Genomic DNA, 20784 nt, shown 5'->3' with positions numbered 1-20784 from the left:
AGGAAGCTCTATAGCAGAACATTTGGACAGACCTCCAGTATTGGTTTACTGTCAAATTAGGTGAAAAACAGAAGAAACAGATAATAGGTATCTTGAAACTAATTTTAAAATGCGTAATCTAAGATTCTTTTTTTCTAGGAAAACATTTAGTACTTCTTAGTATGCTTACTAATGACTGACAGTTAACTAAGTGGCAGAATTTTCTTGTGATACAAGTGTAGAGTACTTTGTTAGGAAGTCTAGAGAAATGTTATAAACCCAGGTGACTAAATGGTACACTAAATTCAGTGTAACATACCTCAGGAAGAATCTTTAAACACAGAGTTCTCAGCTAACTGTATCCTCTTTTGCAAAAATATATAAGAAGCATTACCTGACAACTGAGAGTAGCTACCAAACGGTAAAAAAAAACAAATATTAAGCAATAATTTGAAAAGAGTGTACTCTGGAGAACAGCTATTCAAAAAATAAGATCTACTAGAAATAGGTAAAGAAGTACTGTCTTTTTATTCTCATTTTTCACTGATGAAAATTCAAACAAATGGAAATGTTACACATAAAATGAATGACATTTGAGTAATACAACCACTTGCCTATAAAATGCTGCTGCTTTGATAATTTTGATTCAATGCTGATTAATGAAGGATTAGCTTTTAGCTTTCCTACTACTGTTATTTTCTATCCAATTGACAAAAAAAATTGCAGTGGCCATGTAGGCTTCATGCAGGTCATATGTCAATAAAACGGTGCAGAGAATTCCTAGCACTGCTAAGTGTCATAGTCTCTAGAGCTATCAAACACCTTTAATCTGCACTTCAGATTTCTTATCCAGAAATATTCTAGTTACAATCTTTCTTTCTTTCTTTCTTTTCTGTGGGGAATAAAACCGAGTCTTCTCAAAATTGTCTTTTATGAGAAACTGTATAAGCTGCAAAGCTAAGTGACTTGAGAACTCATTTAGGATATGAGACTTACCTGTAAAGTCTGCTTTGTATCAGGGTTAGATGCAATATTATGCATTTCCAAGGCTATCAACAGTGACAAAGGATTATCAACAAATATTTCTGGGGACAATTGTAAAATATTGGACATGATATACAATATGACAGACGAAATTCAGAGAAGCAGCTCCAAAGGCAATTGTAAGACAATAGTACTTGCTCTTAAGGAGATACTCTGTCCAAATATGAGCAAGCAATTAAATATTGTTTGGTAAAAAAGACTCCTTCCTCTATACTGCTGATCAAGGAAGTCATTGAGGATATGCAAGCTACAGATTGTAATCCCTGCTGTGATTCTAGTGCAATTTTAAGGACACTGGTAAGCTCCTCATTCCAAGACTAAAAATTCTAGTTAAAAAAAAAAAAAAAAAAATTAGCACACCTTAACTAAACTAAAACTGGACAGATTAGGTCTTTAAGTGGGAGATGTGAACTGGTAGTGTAGACATTTATTTTGCATCAAGCAATATTGGGATTTTAGGTATTCATGTGTCGTCTATTCTGAGATGGTAGATGTCCATAAGAATTGGGGAAACAGTTGCAAACAATAGTCTTGCCAGAATCAATAACTTTCTTTTTTTTCTCATTAGGATTTTCCAACAATAACTACCACATAAATGTTTTGCAAATAATTACAGACTGTCATTAGTAATGTAGTTCTCTGCATTGGGTGCCACAGTTAACTGTTCCCCTTGCTGAACAAGTTCCCAAAGGCTTCTTTTACTGGGCTGAACAAGCTCTGCTGTCATAGCATCCCTATGCAGGAGAAATGCTTCAGTCTCCAGCCACTTTACACTGGTGTATCAATATCATTTTGCTACTGGGCAGCCTAAAAAACCCTTTGCAATATTCTAAATGAAGTCAAATGATTGCAGATTAATGGGAGGATCATGACTTGCTCTGCTGACTCTGTTCTTGTTACTGCTGTTGGTCTTCTCTTTTGCTGGCTACACTGCTTGCTCATGTTCAGTTTGCTTTCTGCTGAGACCTCAAAGTCTCTTTCAACAGAGTTGTTGCAAATGTAATAGTATTTGAAAAAGAAAAAAGAATAGTTCAAATGCATTCTTTCTCTACACAACCTCGTAGCCAGAGGTAGTTCTTCTCCACTTCAGTAAAGATAAGCTTTCTCTTTAAAACTTTAATCTAGGGATTGCCTGATATATCTTTTTTATCCTCCTGTCCCTCTTCTCACTGTAATCTCATCCACTGCTTTAGTCACCATGAGGTGTACTGTTCCTTCGTATCACTGTCTCCTCTCTCTCAAGCATTTTTTGAAAAACTGATACTCAGATAAGATTTGCAAGCATATGGAGGTGCACAACACCTCAGAAATAGCAGATGCTGTTCCACTGTTGACTGTACTGGCTGTAAACTGTACACATGCATAGAAGGGTGTGAAAGAAGCCTCACCGCTGAGTATTTTCACTTTAGAGTGTCTTCTATGGGGTTGATTTTTAGAACTCTTAATCACTGCTGTAACCAAATACTTAAGACTTGAATATTTATTATATACATAAGGCATTAAATACTTACAGTTGATTTATGGCTTGGGTTAGGATGTTATTTTTGAATAAGCCATATAAAGAACCTTCAATCCTGTCCATTCAGACACTCATGAGGCAGACTCCAAAATCATGAAATTGGCTTAAAAGCCATGTGCTTAAAAAATCCACTTGGAAACAAGGGGAGTGGAAATTCACTGCCTTCATGCATTTTTGCTTAATTTATGTTCTCAAACTTTTTCTTGCAGTCACTAAGTCTAAAAGTTTCAAATTAAAATGCTGAAATCTAGTTTCAACAAAATGCTTGCACTTTGCACGAATTGTAATATAATAGCAAGTATTGGTTACACTGTGTACTAAGATGGGCACACAAATCTATGTAGCTGAAAATTCCAAAACATAATGAAATATTGGTTGTAATTAACAAGAGAGTGGATTGCTAAGGTTCTGTGGCATGCCTTCAGATGTTTGAGTGCACATTCTTTCCATACACTCAGCTCTGATGAAGTTCATGAGTCCTTCATACAGTGAGACTGTGGGAGGAGAACATATGAGCAGAGAAACCTACTGGTTTTCTGGAAAATGTGTTGTTTTTTTTTTAATTTTCTGAGAGAAAGGGCAATTTTCATACTATACTTGCTACATTTCATGTGTCCCTAAGAGATTTTCCTCTATCAGTTCCAAGAACAATTGCAAGGAAACATTTGTGACTTCATGAATTTTTAGAGAAACTGAATCTACAACTTTTTAAATATGTTTAACCTGTTTTATCTTTATTCTTCAGCAGCTATACAAATTGTGTATAGCCAGTCATTTTTTTCAGTAGTTGTTCTTTTTCTCCTAAGGGAACATGATTTTCATAGCTCAGCAAGGCGCTTTTAATTCTTACCTACCTCATATTTCTCAAAAACAAATTATTCAGGAGTTGGACTCCATGATCCTCATGGGTACCTTCCACCTAGGGATATTTCATGATTCTATGAGTAGTTTAGCCATTTTGTTTTCAGGAAATGTTCCATTCAGTTCTTGAGTATAGATTGTAATTGGATGAATTCCTTTTTTTTTTTTTTTTTTTTTTTTTGAGTAGAGAAGCAGGGTGTGGTAGTACAATTTTTTTTTTTTTTCTAGAAATAAACATTTATTGGGAAATAATGAATTGAACTACCACTCAATTCTGACACTAGTCATTTTTTTTCTACTCTGAATTTGAATAACTGTCACATTTAGCTAATATTGTTCAAATGCATGTCACCATGAGTAAACAATGACACCATTTCAAACAGATGCCCAAATCTTCCCAGAGAAAAAAAATAAAGAAAACAGTAATGATGAGTAATATTTTCTTAGATTTCAAGTTTATGTAAAGTACTACAATGTCTTATTTGGAAGCGTTATCAGAGGAGTTAGGATTAAATTGATCCAAACCAACTGTGCAGTGCTTATTTCTAAAAGATAAATAGCACTGAAAGGTAAAATTTGAGTTGATAATTTCATTTAAAATGAATTCAATCAGTATTTATTTGACTAGATCAAAAGTATGTTAAGGACATAGGAGCTGATAAGCCAATCATGATATAGATCAGAGTAGCACAGTTTTGGGAAGGCAGCGGGAGTCATGTCTCACCACCCTTTCACCTCCTTCTTTGCTCCTCTCCTTGGCCTTCGTCTGGGAAAGGACACAGTGGGCAAGAGATAGAAAAAGCAAGACTGTGCGTTCCACAAATGAAACAGGACTTGTTTTATGTGAAATATAACTTTGCCACCATCTACATATGGTATTAGCATATAGTACTGCATGGAATTGCAGTAATATTGTGGTACTGACCTAACTCCTGTCACTAATAGAGAGCAATGGTGAAATGAAATTACCACTTTAAAAACTGTGGAAAACTTAAGAATGAGAAGAGTATTAAAAAAATAGTATGAAAGGCAGTGGCTGGCCATTCTATATGGACAAATTACATTAAATAGATAGTATTCTAACTAAGGTAAATATAAGGCTAAGATTTGCAGTTGTGAGTTAGTGTTTGTGGTCAGCTTGAGACTATTCAGGAAATACTGATCGCTCTTTCTATGATTCCTAAGCACTTTTTAGCTGTTTAAAATTAAACCCTTAAACCAAAGAGTCATTTTTATAAATGTCCTTTAATGCTTAACATCTCAATGCAAAAGCAACAAAACATGAGTCCATGGCTATTCTGAAACACTTTTTATAGTCTATGTGATTATAAGGCCTTGTAGGTCAAACTACGATAAATAGACATACATCATATAGAAGGCAATGATGTTCCCTGTGTAAAACAATTATGGCACTTATTTCTTTTTAAAGAGAACGTAACTGAAAAGCATTTTTTAAAAAATTTTTTTTCCCTTCACATGTGAGCACTCAGACTCTATCAAAACAGAACTGAAACTGTGGTTGTTACAGGTGATTACATTTTTGACAAATTGCAACTGCTGTACTCCTATCATTCCTGGTGTGGTATTATTTTTGTTTTTTCAAACAACTTACAAAGATGGCCTAACTTCAGAAAAAAAATTCCTAATGGAATCCATTCTGCCCATAAGGTGTTCTTTTTAACAAATGGGAAACATCACTAAATTTAACTCCAAGTTTGAGCAATGGAAAGCAACATAGATGATGTCAGACATTACAAATATTATTTGTACTTGCTAGTTTACTTCAAGGGAAATTATGAGAATGACATCATAATGATGACTAATTTTTATTAGTGTTTTCTCTCAGAAACTCTAGACTTACAGTTATATATATATTTAAAAAACAAAACAAACAAAAAGCCCAGCTTTTAAAATACTGTACCTGTTATTCTTTTCTAACACTTTGAGATTTTCTTATTTGTAAAAGATATTAATATTTTAAAATCCCATTGATGCTCTCAGCTCTTATTCTAGTCATTTGACACATTTTTTTTTTTAATTTGTTTTTTTTTGTTTTGTTTTGTTTTGTTTTTTTTGGTCCAGAAGAAAAGAATTTGTGTTATTTAATGCTCATAAAAGATAGGAAATGACCACATCTTTGTCTAAATTAATTGCTGCTTAGTTTGGCCCATGAACCTATAAACTCTGCTGACACAGTTGTAGCCAAATTTTTCGACAACAATCTCTTACTATGGAAATTAATTATGCTGATGAAGGGGTGATGACCAGCCTAGGAATAGTGATCTGTTTCTTCAGTCAGCAAAGGCAAATCACATGATGCCAGAGTTTTAGGGACACACAGAATCCACAAAACCAGTATAAGTCTATTTTCCAGCAAGAATGCAGAAAGAAAATAGAATGCAGAAATCCAAGGACGACTGGGCTATTTTGCTGAGGATCAGTTGGCAACAAATACTTTATCAGCTCTAGCTCCAAAGGGCTGTTTAGGTATTTTACATGATCTTCAAAGCTGGAGACAGCAGTAGTTAGGGAGACCCAATAGAATGTTATCTGCCACAGCAATGTAAGGAACATCATTTTCCTAGCCCAATGGAAGGGCATCCCTACAGAAATATCATCAGAGTCATCAATGGACATCATTACATAATGATTCAAGTCATTAGGGACTCCATAAATAAGATCTAGTGGGCAGCTCAGTAACACAAAGGCCATCTCCTGTGAAGAATTCCCCTCTCTGATTTTATGAATCTGAACTGCATTCTTGAGTACTTTACAAAGGACAAGATTAGGCCATGATACCAGGTACAAACAAATCTCAATGACAGTATCTGTCTTCATTCCATGTCCTTATTAGTATACCGAACATGAATGCCCATTCAGCAACGTGTTTATATCTGACCTCTGAGGAAATGGATTTATCGAAGTGCTTATGACTGAGCATGTTAATAGGGGTTGCATATACTGGGACCTTTGTGTATCTAAGAAAACTTGTTTTCACGGGAAATAATATTTATGATGTCTAAGGTTGAGAATATGACTGTGATGGCTGAGATCAAACACAACTGGTATAGCAGCTGTTGTAGTTTAAGAAATTGTTCCCTCTCGGTGTTCTCTTTTGCCTTAACTTGGCTGAGTGATTGTGTAGCTGGTGCAACTTCATTTCACAGCAAAGTGAGTAAAGCTCGGCAAATAACTAAGGGGTGGTACCTCTACACAGCACTACAAATTTCTGCCCCCAGGGAACCCAGCAACAAGTTTGGTAAATTATATGCATTTGAGCTCAAAGACATCCTGAAACAAGAGATAGCGTCAACAGCATAATTCATCACAATACTGAAAGTCAGTCAGTTCTGAGAGTGATTTGCAGAGCTCTTCTAGAGAGTAACCACTGTGTAAGGAATGTGTGCAAAGAATGCTGCCCTAATGAACTCCATTGGCAAATGGTTCTCAGGATAAAAATGAATAAATTATCTGTAATAGATAAACAGCTAATCATTACATCACACATATCACATCAATTAATATAGATATGTTTTTTAAACCTTTATATATATTTGACTTATATTAGAGCATTCTATTTTATCAAGGATTCAAAGGGATTAGACTTTAATTTGTTACTTTAGTATACTATACCTTTAAATTGTTGATGTATAAGTTGTATAAATAGAAACACTATAAATCTCTTTAAAAAATGTACCATAATTTTTTTGTGTATGACCTTTAAGTAACAGCAGTCTGTTGCATAACTCTGCAGGGGAAGTCACATGGTGGAAACCTCATATTTCCTTAAATTTATGGTTGTTTCTTGGTGGTCTAAAAGTCTTTTTTTTTTTTCTTAAGTTCCATTTCAAAGTTGTAATCTTAGTAAATTGTTTAATGTTTGGTCTAATGCGGGTCAATGTAAGTTCTTATTTAGATTTATAATAGGAAATATATAACGTCAGATACCAATGAAGCCTGGCTAATAAAGTCAGGGATACCAGTGTTATGTTTCATTATAATGATGTGAAGATAATGCCTTTAGCTGCATAACCACTACATTAGCTAGAGACCATAAAGAAATCTTTATGAAATCACAGGGTCAGATTGATTAAGAGAAAAATCTCAATTTTTCCCAGTCATTTTTCCCTCTCAATCAGAAGCATTTTTTTATCATTAAAATCCCTCATCACCATTGTGTCAGATCTCATTTACTGACATCAAAAGTCACGTAAACCCTAAAGAATAAGCTGCCACAGAGTATCCAGCAGTAGAAAAAAAAGTCTATGGAGTTCATGCACATGCCTAAAAACTTGCTGAGTTTGGGCCTTATGAAACAAAATTTTGTATTAAGGTAATTATCATTTCCATTACATGGAGGAAATTTTACTCTTTCCTACTCCAAAGGAGTACTGAACAGCGTTATCAGCCTCAACAGAAAAAGTTTCCTTCAATTTCAAATATGCAAGTGAACATAAGTCCTGTGAACAAGAGGAAGAAATTATTAGTGGTTTTCCACCTCCACCAAAATCCTCAGGAAAACAGGAATTTACAGCGCTTGGCAGAATAAAAATTAAACCCCACTCAGAAATGTAAATATTTAAAATACATAGTACAACCATAATTTAATGGGTTATTTAAAAACACCAGCACATGCATGAAATGCATATCTTTCAAACCCCTTTCTCCCCAACATTGGAAATGAATGTCCTGGGCATAAGAATGTTAATGTATTCTATTCTGCAATAAAATAAGTACTTTGGGATAGTTCTAACACAATTTACTTCAGCCTTACAATATGCAAATCAAGCATGTGTTTTTATCTGTTCATGTTCCCCTTTCGGGACTACAAGAAAGACTCTCATTTGACAGGAATTTAGAATACAGGGACAAACAGCTCTGTGTTCACCTAAATGCTGGATGCAAGTGTACGTTTCTATATGTATGTACTGAGCATGTGTATAAGCATAAACAGCTTGGAAAAATCAAGCCTTGCACAGGTGTTAAGTTCTCACCTGAGAGGCAGATGTGCACATGTCCCACAGTAGATGCAAATGAAAGCAATGCTTTGTGTACAGCCTAGTAAAGTTTGAACTAATACAACACAATTCTATAATGAAGCTTCACTTTCAGAGCTAATAATGATACATTTCCAAAGAACATGAAATGGGTTTACGAATGAGGCTTGTATTCACAGCTGGTAAGCACTGAACTCAGCCCCACTCATCTGCTTGAACTTGCAGCTGTTGATAGACTCTCCAATGGCCTGCTGGTCATGCCTCTAGTCTGCTTGCTTCTTTAGGTGGCCTGTGCCAACCTGACCATAATCACCATTCAAAGATAAGCAATGGTACATCATTACTATATTAGCACCATTTTATTTTATAAACTTCGATCATTCTGTCTAAAGATCTTGGGTGCTGCACAGGGCCAGTACACAGAACTGATGGAAAATAAAAGGCTCAAACTGGCCAATTCAATTTTCCTTCTTTTTTTGCATTGTGCCTTCTTGGTAAGAACTAAAACAATTAATACATCTTAGATGAATGTCTACAGCAGTGTTCCTCAATGATAAGAATAATCCTGTTCAGGTATGTCAAAAATCTGATGAAAAACTAACGAAGACCCAAGATACAATAACAGTTTGCTGTCATCGTATGAGCTTAGTTAAGGAACAGGTAATCTGTATAATATGTGCCTTTGAGCCTGGAACAGGGTTAATCCAGGATCTTGACAGACATGAAAGACATGAAAACCTTTTATCTTCTCAATAACGTTCTTTAAAAAGAGCATTTAGAGGTTGGACATAGAGAAAGGATGATACTGCTACAGCCAGTCTGGAGAAGAAGTTGAATGTGCACCAAAAAGAGTCTGGAACTTTTTCCTGTCCATGCACAACATTCATTAGCCACACAAATAACTGAAAAATCAGCATTGCTGGGACTTTCACAAGTAGATGAGGGTGTCAAGGGAGAGGCAAAAATCCATCCCGCAGGCAGCGAGTCTCAGGAACCTCAGAATGCTGGCATTGGCTTCATTAGAAACCAGAGTGCTTTCCTATGCCAAGAACAGACACTAAAATCTCAGACAGTTAATGCAAGTACAGGATAGAGAGGAGTGAGAATATTCTGAGATTTTGAAAACATACTCTCACCAAGTGTGAACTGAAAGGTTCTCAGGATGGGCCAAATGAAATATTCCATTTCACTGTTGACATTCTTTTAACTAAAACTAATTTCTAAACTGAAAACAACCCAACAAAATAATCCAAATTCGCAATTTTACAAATACCAGAACTGGTTGTTTCAACAATTTCAAAACTATTTTATTTTTTCCCCCTAATATATAATGTGTCATAAGCAAATCTCTCTTTCTATCAGGGAGCACCATGGCTTAGACAAACCAGCATTTTCAAATACAGCCCTTGCTCAGAAGGCTTCTGGGCACTTATAATGAAAACATTTTTCGTGATAATTTACTGGTTGTCTTAGGACAACTGAATTCTGAAGTTCTATGTCTACATCAGCTATTGACGCACACAGACATATTCCTCTAATTATTCCATATGCATGCAATGCCTCACCCTATTTCATTTTTATAACTGTGCATGCTTAACGCATTCCTTTTCTGCAATGTCCAAAACTATCTTCACATTCTCAACAAGAAACATATTTCTCATTCACACATCTTGGGCCAAACCCAGATGGTATTAGTTTCCTACAAGGGTATTTCCTGTATGTCTGAATTGTCAACACGGCTGTGGATTGCCATCATTCTCCTCTCATGTACAGATTTTAGTCATGAAGAGCAAACCGTATATCCTCCACCACCCTGTTTTTTCCATTTGGCACATTTCACAAAAATATTCATGTCTAGCTTCAAATTATTAATATTTTTTCACAACATTAGTTGAAAGGTACAGACAAGATCTATATGAGTGATTCACAACATTACTTGATTATTTTAGCTTCCTCTGGTGCTCACAAAATGTTAATGAAAAAATCTGAATTGCTCTGGATTAATTTACTCCTTGTTTTCATGTAGCTGGCAAGTTACACATATTTCTAAGACTTATTGAAAGAATGCAAATTATTTGATTACTTGAGTCAGTATTTGAAACCCAAGTTGTTACTTAGCAGCAACAATTCAGGTAAGATGCATGACAGATAGCCTTTCTGCCCTCTGCCTGGCAGCACAGCTCCTAAGGTTCTGCTAGGCCAGTGGATTTGGCAAAATACCAATGAGAAATATGCTCAGACAGTACCAAAGAAATCAAACACTTTTTTTCCTTGCTTTTTCAGAAATACAAAGGTGCTTTTACTTAAGTAACTTTTTGACCCAGGTATAAAACATGATGTGCACGCAGAGTTTATTTGAAAAAAGATGCAATAATAGCATTTTTTTGTTTGGTTTGCTTTTTCTGTCTGTCGTTCTATTGGGGCTCCAACAAGTGAAGTCCTTAAATGTCCAACAGTTTGATTTCAGGCAACAAATACTCTTAAAATGTACTTCCATGTGGAAGCTTAAAACTCAGTTGCAGATGCTGGACTTCTGAATTTCTTCTCTGTTTGCATTTGTGCCAGTAACATAAGATTGTTCACTGTTTGAAACAATGGAATGAACAAAGAACACAGGTATAAACAATTTCAAAAGTGAAGTAAATAGACATAACATAGTTCTCTAGTCTTCATACATACAGTAGATCTGTTGTATGTCTTACCGTAAAATGTTGAAGAATACTTAGAGTTTCTAAGAACACAAATTCTGATTTTTCACATTATGTTTAGCGTAATCATCTACTTAGAAAACCAGTAACATATGCAACCAGCATTTGCTTTGAAGATACGACACATCATTACCAAAACTATGCTGAATGTTGATGCTAAATATAGGCTGAAATGTGCTTCTTCAAGCATCCAGATTTCAGCAGTCCAAAAGTTCTTCAGATGTTAGGGAACAGAATAGCATTTGGTTTATCTATAGAATTTGCACGCGTATTCTTTGCTAACAAAGGTGATGCGTTCCCATTTTCTATATCAACAGAAAAGCCTCTCACTACTGGTGGTTCTGCCTTAAGAGAACTCCAGACAAAAGGATAGTTGTATGATAAGCAAAAAGTACATTTAACCTTTCATATGCTTTTGTCTCTGGGCCAAGCTTTTAAAGCACCTAAATTTTTCAAATTCTGTCACATTTCCCTACTAAACCCTTCCCATCATTTTATTTTTCAGTTTCTAAAAATAAGAAGGTCAAGGCATTTTAAAATGTATTGCAGAAAATATATGGGTCACTCTGAAAGTAATGCTGCCTGTTTATTTCTGCGGAAACTACAACAGATACAAGGAACACAGCAACATACTGTTTGACACAGCAGATTTGCAGTGACAAAACACTATTTTTCAGCATCGCCACTACCATGAGCTATGCATTTTTGCCCCCAGTGAACAAGAGCCACTGCGTGCTGCTGCACTTGTACACATCCGCACCAGTGGAGGTGACCCACTGTCACTGTCACCACTGCTGAAGTGCACCACCCACCGCCTCACTGTGCTCACGTCCACTGTTTGGTCTCCAGAAACATTCAGCAAGTATCAATGATGTCAGTGGGTGCCACTTTATCCACGTGGGGGAATTCCGTGACACACCTTTGCTACGTACCCACTTCCGTGTCAGACACCATTTTGTCAGAGTGCCCCTCTGCTGCCATCTGTCACGCAGCAACAACACGGAACGGAATACGGGTCAACCTCTGCTGCCATACCACCAACATCCATCTCTGACATTGTGGCCAACATAATAAATGGGAGGCATTACTTTCAGAGCAGCCCTCATACTTGAATACAGAAACACATACAGCAGTTATTTTTCAGAGGCGCTGCCATTTCATGATGCAAATAGATCTATTATTTCCTTGAGTGCACTGAGTGTTACGTGGGAATACTTAACTAATATCACTGACACTAAGCAGTTCATTTAAAGTGAATCCTATTTGAATCATGATCCTTAATTAAGTGACCTTAATAATAATTCCTTTTAGTAAGCAAAAACAGACCTATCAATTTATTTTCAGTACTCTCTGTGGCTTCATAGGAAACAACATTGGTAGAAGATTCAGAGTTTTCCTTTAAAATTGATTTCAGAAGTCACTCATGAAACATTGGTGTCAAGGTTCAACCTCTATTGCCAAACCACCAAGATAATAAAATGGGAGGCACAATTTTGAAGCAGCTCTCGAATTTTATAACTTTTAAAATGTAGTTTCAGAGCATAAAGGCAGAAATCTGCTAAAGAGATAACCTTCAATCAAGAATACCTTTATATTTTACAGTGAAAATTAATATCAGTTTGATAAGCCACACAAATCACTCTTCTCTTAAATCAGCTCGTAAGGACTAGTTGTTAATTTGAGGTTATGTTACAAATATGAGTGATTGCTATAGTAATATGTTGTGGAAAAAACACAATGGGGTGGATGAAAAGAAGTGCTTCTAATCCTATATTACAGTCTAGCAGTAGGTGCATTCCTCAAGATGTGCTTTTTTTCCCCTCCTTTTCTCTTTTTTTCTTTGGCAAGATCCAGACTGCTAACAACTTACTTTTATCAATCTCTGAGCAAGTTTTGATACCCATTAGCATACATGCAACGGCAAAGATATTTGCAGCTTTTCAATGCAGAAGCATAGAATCACCAAGGCTGGAAAAGATCTCTAAGATCATCCAGTCCAACTGTAAATATGGGTGTGGTACTGTTGACCCACAGTATTTAAATACGTATCTCATGTGAGTGCAACATTCCCCTTGCAATTTGAAACAGTACAGTTCACTACCAAGAGCCAAAGGAGAAAAGCAGAACTGTTTGCAACACAGAGTAATGACATCAGGGCATCTTTCCATTTGCATCTCTCTTTTTTGCAACTAGTTATTTTTAATGCCTACAATTAGACAGATCAACATTTCTGGTTTTAATTTAATGCAGAGGGTATGATAATTACTGTTATTCTGTTCTGAATTATATCCCTACATTTCCATATAAAGTGGTCTCGGTAAAACAGCATGAATTTGTTTTCAATTATCAGAGTATAGAATTTGTTGTAGGTTGGTTCATTTTACATAAGCACTGTCAAATTTGCTATGTGTCACCATACATTCTTTATCTCTCCCTCAGCATAAGAAGTATTGCAACTTATGTTGAAGTGCTGCAGGCTTTTTTGTGGATACTCTATAGGCTTACTTTAGCAACCCAGGGTGTTCTTCACACCACACAAAGATTTTATTTCACGGCCTCTTCCTTATCAGCATTGATTTGCTGAAATCATGCCATCTAAAAGCATCTTATCTCTTGAATTATAGTTTTTAAGGTTTTTTGACAATTCTCTGTCATTAGATCTTGTGTTTTAACCAAAAAGAAAGCTTTTATGAAATATGCTACTGAAAAGTAAAGGTATCTTGTAGATATATAGTCAAGACATGAGAAAACTTAAATAGTCTGAGAGGATCTTGGTCAAATAAGAGTGGTGGTAGAACAGTAAATTGCTAAGATTAATTTGTGTTCCTCACTGCCAGGGAAAAATAATGTTTGATGGTATTAAAATAGGGTCTAAGTGAAAAAAAAATGATAACATCACTCTTGATTGAAAGAGGAAGTCACAGCTTTGGTGAACAAAAAGGAGATTATTCATCTCTTGCCATTGTATCATATATTTGTGAAAGTTAATGTAATGTAGTCTGTTCTCTGAATCAATTTGATTGAACTACCCACTGAAAATGAGTGGTAAAAACTGCCTTTACCAACAGAAATGACATGAAAAAAGAAGTTTACATGGGTAAAAGCTAGAAGTAACAGTAAGAAAGAGAAAAAACACAAAAGTCATCAAGTCTGTTCTCCCCGCTAGTGACAGATTTTTATGGTCAGTAAATTTCTTAACACTTACCACACTCTTGTCCACTTGAAGGGAGTTTTATCACTTTCCTAGAAGGCTGGTTCTATAACACAATAGGCCTCAAACTAATGAAGCTAAATAGCTGACAGAGGAAGAATACTGAAGAAGAAAAGTATAGGACATGAGACTTGCAAAATAAATAAATAAATAATGGCCAAAAAAATGGAGGAATGCCAGGGAAATCAGAAGAAGTATTCTTACTTTTTACCTTCCCTTAGTGGCCTCCACTGGTGAACCACTCACTGAATTGCTTGTGGAATGTAAAGCTTCCTTGAAAATAAATCCAGCTGGGGACATAGGTGGAATCACCACCTGTGTTCCCAGAGGATGAATGCTGCTTACAGCTCAAGAGGCCTCTGTGGTGCAGGAAAGTGTGTAATTCACACCTTCTTGAGCCAGCCTTACTGAATGCAATAATCATCTGGTCTTTATTTGAATCTCCTTCTTCCGGGACTGATTTCCACTGTCTTCTGTTATTCCAATTCTCCTAAAGTAGTACAGTACATAAAGTTTCCCAGTCCAGATGCAGACCTCACATGGGCGCACGGCCACCTCCTTGCAAGCACACTCACAGTCATATGTCACTCTGCCCAAAACCTCTCAATTATTGGCTGGCTTTTGGCAACCTCAAAGCTTTTAGCTGCTTCTAACCAACAAATGGGAGAGCTGTCAAAGCAGGATTCTTGTCTTCCTAGAAGACTGTGAAGGAGGCAAGCTGTGGGTTTGCGTTGGGATAGTATCAGCATTTATAAGTTTCGTATATTCTTTAGGAGGATGGGAAGAAAGAATTGTGTTATCAGGGGATGGGGATTTTCATTTGGATTAAATTAAAGACTTGCCCAGCAGTACAGCAAAATCTGGAGCTGAGGAATTAAAAAAATAAGCACAGACGACTAAAACTAGAAATGAAAGGTCCTGCATTTAAGTGGCTGGCTTCTTCAAAGGATTGTGAAGGTAAGAAAAAGAAAAAACGATCAAGGTCGTGCCAAAATTTTATTGCTGCTGCCACAGAGTTAAGAAGAAAATAGGAATTAAGTTCTAAGTTCCAGTGCTACCTTTAGATCTTAAGCCATTTTTACTTACTTCTGTTCAAGTCGTGTCTACTCCAGAGTTCTTCTTTTGCTGAAAAAAATATCCTGCATAATGTATAAGTATGCATAATTTCTGTATTTACACACTTTCAGAAAAGCCTCACTCAAAATCCACGCAGAACTGTTCTTACAGTTACATTATTATCTTACTTTCTTTAGATAGATCTTATTTTCATTCCTACAGAGCACTAAAGAAGTGGGACTTCAGTATTTTATTGGAGAGTTCAGTTTTCCTTTGAAAAAAAAAATGAGCATTTTAATGTCACTGCAGACAAATGAAACATTTTTTATGAAAGGTGCACTTTGGCCATCAGTGTTTTTCAGCCAAATCCTGCCCTGAACATAACTGAACAAAAAGCAGCTCTGACTTCAGTAGTATTTGTGCTTAAGTAAGAGCAGATACTTCTCCTATTCAAATATAAATGTAAATTTTTGGTTAATTCAGTAAAAAAAACCATAGAAATATATATATATACATAAACTTTCGATAACTGCAAAGCCCATTATAAATGAGGGAGGGGGAAAAAAAACACCTTTGCAGCACAACAGGAAAAAGGAAATGCTTTGGAGATAGGGTCCAGCATATATACTATACTCAACCATTACATCAGTGTAATTATTTTTCCCTAAGGTAAATGTCTTATGTTACAAATTCTTCCCTTGCCAGAGGCCTCAGGCCCCACAGATGTTCAGATAGCAAAGCACTCAAGTTTTTCAACACCCAAGAGGTCTATGGGAGCTCCATTTCTATACCATACCTACAGCCCAATCAGTTTCTGCTCTTCTCCTTGTCCCCTTTCACCTGTCAGAGGGAATTCCTCCTTGTGCTTCTTAAAATAGTTGATACAGCTGCGGAAAACAAAGAAGGTGTGCCTTTGCAGCAGACAGCAGACCTTTTCCTGGTTTTTACTTCTGCTGTAGTCAAATTTCCATCCTGTGTTGGAGCCAAATTTCCAAAACATGTCATTTAAGCAAACACTTGCCTCTGAGAAAAATACTTAACATTGATCTTCTGCCCTACAGTAAGATCCAGTCAAGGAAGGTTCAAATAAGCAGAGATTCTGTCAGGATCTCCTAATCAGAAATTTCTATTTGAAGAGCTCCTATGGTTCTGACTGATAAGATGTTCAGTGACCTCTTCCCAAAGCCCTTAATAAATAAAACTCCTTAATATCAAACATACGGTAATGCATACGAGTTATGGTATTTTTTACATAGGAAATAAAGTAAGGTAAAAGCAGTTAAGTTAACATGTATGTGTTTTATAATAGTAAATGACAACAAATGATATAAAGACATTACAGTTGATATTTTACATCACAAATGATAGTGATCACAACTATAATATATACATTTTAAGCACTTCTTAAAAGGTACTACAAATCTTTTTTTTTTTTTTAAAGTTGCTACTCATAACTAAAATAAAAGCAGGATTGTCCAAATGAAAAAGCTCTTAAGTATAAATGCCAGAAATATAAATGAGTCACTTCTGAAATCAATTTTAAAGGAAAACTCTGAATCTTCTACCAATGTTGTTTCCTATGAAGCCACAGAGAGTACTGAAAATAAATTGATAGGTCTGTTTTTGCTTACTAAAAGGAATTATTATTAAGGTCACTTAATTAAGGATCATGATTCAAATAGGATTCACTTTAAATGAACTGCTTAGTGTCAGTGATATTAGTTAAGTATTCCCACGTAACACTCAGTGCACTCAAGGAAATAATAGATATATTTGCATCATGAAATGGCAGCGCCTCTGAAAAATAACTGCTGTATGTGTTTCTGTATTCAAGTATGAGGGCTGCTCTGAAAGTAATGCCTCCCATTTATTATGTTGGCCACAATGTCAGAGATGGATGTTGGTGGTATGGCAGCAGAGGTTGACCCGTATTCCGTTCCGTGTTGTTGCTGCGTGACAGATGGCAGCAGAGGGGCACTCTGACAAAATGGTGTCTGACACGGAAGTGGGTACGTAGCAAAGGTGTGTCACGGAATTCCCCCACGTGGATAAAGTGGCACCCACTGACATCATTGATACTTGCTGAACGTTTCTGGAGACCAAAGAGTGGACGTGAGCACAGTGAGGCGGGGGGTGGTGCACTTCAGCAGTGGTGACAGTGACAGTGGGTCACCTCCACTGGTGCGGATGTGTACAAGTGCAGCAGCACGCAGTGGCTCTTGTTCACTGGGGGCAAAAATGCATAGCTCATGGTAGTGGCGATGCTGAAAAATAGTGTTTCGTCACTGCAAATCTGCTGTGTCAAACAGTATGTTGCTGTGTTCCTTGTATCTGTTGTAGTTTCCGCAGAAATAAACAGGCAGCATTACTTTCAGAGTGACCTAACAACATATAACATTGGTACATAATATCAGTACTTCCTAGTAAAATATTCTTTTAGAGCAAACATAATGTATCTAAGCAACCATTTGAAAATGAAAAGAAACATTTAAAGTGAAATGCATGCAATTAATCTTTACCCAGCTTTGTACTGATTTATGATAATGTAATTCTGATTAAAATAATTGCATTCCTAAATTAGAACAAACTGGTTTTTAAAGGTAAGCTTTTTTATTTCACGTAACTCTTCAGTTGAAATTTAAAATCTGGCCTTAAGGAAAATCAGTGCTGAAAGAAATGTAGTATTCATGCAAAATGTGCAATTACCATGAGTTGAAGAGTGTACAAAGTAAAGAGCTGTATGGGCAAACATTGGAAATGTGAGCTTCCAGGTTTAGGTACAATAGAGATTGTACATTGGCCCTAGTCCACAGCATGTTTAGATAATTAATGCTCAGTTCAGCCAATCATCATTCTTTGTCCTGAACAGATATCCCAATGGACTAAGGTTCATCTCATTCTTCTCACCATCCTTACACAACTGGCAACTCTTAAATATTATTTCTTTAAACAGTGTAGTGCAGAACAATATAAGCTAATATGTCCTACATAGCTAGATGGTGCTGGCTTCATCTAAGGGGAAATTTGAGAACAAAAAAAAGTCAAGAAGTTAAGATGCCAAAACTTCAGTGATGTAATTGGAAATGATAGGCAAGCCTATTATTTCCAGTGATAAAGCTGAAAGAACACATGAACAATGGTTTTCCAAACTCAGAAATCATAGGCATGGAAAAACTCAACTAAATTTCTAACTGACTGTGTCATCTTATGGATTGCTGCTGCACTGATTTCAGTATCTTTCCAACCTTTTGATTAAGTGCAAGAGTAAATTGACTTTTTAGAGTACAGTGGAATTGGCTTACTTTGAAAAACAGAAAGCAGCATGATTTTTCAGGAAACACTAGATACATTGCAGATACAAAGTAAGTAATACATTGCAGTGTAGTAGAATAATGCAGAACTGCAATTAATTAATTAATTAACAAATAATTAATACTGGCCTGATCCTATGAATGCAACTTGCCGTACTTAGTACCTCAGACATCCTGTTTCATTCGTCAAGTTCTTACTTCATGGGTAGTTCATTATAAGCTCTTAATTCAATTTTCACCTGTCTGCTGTTTCAACAACTTCACTTTCACGCTGAGACTGCTCATTGAGTGCTAAATAAAATCTTCAGCATCGTAACAGAATGATCTTCTCTAACTAATACTTCCAATAACTCACCTTGAATGGCAGGCCTAGTGTGACTCATTGACATTCCTGGGCCCTTAAATGAGTTGCACTCAACTCTCAGGAGATAAAATAGGAATGTCTTTGTCTGGGCACAACAGATAGATTCATTCATTAGGAATCTTTGCAATATGCCTTACTGTTCCCAAAGCAACTGATTTGCCTCTATTTACTTCAGAATTCATCAGAGCAGTTTGTTCAAAACTCTGAGAAACTCATACAATAACACCTACAATCAGTTCAGACTCAGCTGCAGAATTATTTTTGGCTTGTAAAGGAGAAAGAGCTAGATTACCAGTCCTTTCGTCCACAGTGACAGCATCTGATAGGCTCTAACAGGACTATCAAATCTGACCTGTTAGATAACCCCCAAATCTAAATTTTTTCAAGCAAACAAATTAGCAAATTTTGTCTGTCTCTAAATTAGGAGGATTCAAATTTCATTGCACAAATCTTTTTCTATGGAAATAACTTGACCTATTTACATCTCCATTTCTATGGTTGTTGTGATTAAAAAGGAAGGATGGCAATTGTATCAAATTAAAATAAGTTAAACTGTGCACTTTCCCAATTAGGGCTTTTGTGAGACATCTTTCATTAGGAAGACAGGGTCATCCATCACTCCAAACTGCAAATACATTTTAAAAGCTTCATTCTCTGTTCTAATTTAAAATTACTTATCATGGATATGGTAGAGTTGCAAAATGTTGTCTGCTTCTGAATACAGCCAGGGTGCTTGAATCTACAACAGAACCACTGGTTTTGAAAGGCTGACAAACCCCAAGTTAAATTCCAAAACAACTATCAGCTTCTGAATAACCACATCTCTGAACTGAATTTGAACTGCTAATTAAATATTCTGTTTATTTCTACGCATCAGTTTTACTTCTCAGAACTACCTCTGGAGAAACAAATGAAGTTAAAGTTTTATTCTTAATTTATACAACTAAAATTTTAGTCGTTGTAACATTACATACTTTTTTTAGAAGCCAGAGGAGAAAATTGCGTTCTATTTAAATACATAGTGTTTTTGCATTGTCACAGTACATTACATGGATTTGATGTTTAACATATAACTGTACTAATCTTCGTGGCAAACGTAATAACAAAAGAAAGTTGTTTGGAGATTTTTTTTTCTATTTTTATTTTAAAAAATAACAAAAACCTTTCCATTGAAGGACCACATGTAAAAACTATGGTTTCTCTCTACGGAGACCAAGGCTGCTTATTACCTACAGTATACTAGCTATGATGAACAGACCACCATAGTTGTGACAACTGATGTTGCTGCCTCCAGGGTAAAACAAAGGTTTACATATTACACAAGCAATTTAACTGTTTTCTAAACATATTGCCAAGACAGTGGGAGCTGGCAGCAAGCACTGTGTTTTAGGTTTTGGATACTTGGATTAGAACCGACTGCTGATTATAGACCTTTTTATTTGTCCCCTACGAATTACAAGCAACCTAGTAACCCAGCAAAGAATCCTTCACAGCACTTAAACTTGTCTTCATGGCTTCCCAAAGATTACATACACAAATCACTCCACAAAAATGGTGCAAGAGACTTGTGCATAGATAACTACATGAGACAATTGTCTTGTTCTAACTTAAAGAGTTCCCCAAAGTGAAATGTTTTATAATCCTTTTTGTGCAGTAGTCAGGAAAGAAATAAAAGAGTTTGGGCAAAGATTATCCACAAGAAAGAAACTTTTTTTTTGGGTTCCAGCTGCAACA

The 20784-nt window shown here is 36.0% G+C and overlaps 2 protein-coding genes across 8 annotated transcripts in view; one reads left to right on the top strand and one right to left on the bottom strand.

The window, feature by feature from the left end:
* ANAPC10 (anaphase promoting complex subunit 10) overlaps positions 1-20784 on the bottom strand; it is a 156005-nt gene that overhangs the window by 25626 nt on the left and 109595 nt on the right. Inside the window, exon 6 of one of the 7 annotated variants that reach the window (XM_090138599.1) lies at positions 10891-10982. The exons of 5 other annotated variants lie outside the window; for them this stretch is intronic. In XM_090138599.1, coding sequence (XP_089994725.1) covers positions 10906-10982 — 77 coding nt within the window. In that variant the 3' untranslated portion in view covers positions 10891-10905. Of the gene's footprint in view, positions 1-10890; positions 10983-17661; positions 17757-20784 lie in introns of those variants that run through there. One more of the 7 variants, XM_090138598.1, reaches the window with a different exon arrangement.
* The window catches only part of HHIP (hedgehog interacting protein), a 69480-nt gene that overhangs the window by 29842 nt on the left and 18854 nt on the right, over positions 1-20784 (top strand). The gene's annotated exons all lie outside the window — the stretch shown is intronic.

This window comes from Phasianus colchicus, chromosome 4 (assembly GCF_987193195.1).
Source record: "Phasianus colchicus chromosome 4, bPhaCol1.hap1.1, whole genome shotgun sequence".
Taxonomy (NCBI): Eukaryota; Metazoa; Chordata; class Aves; order Galliformes; family Phasianidae; genus Phasianus; species Phasianus colchicus.
Note: the sequence above shows the minus strand (reverse complement) of the source record. Positions and strands in the feature narration are given on the sequence as shown.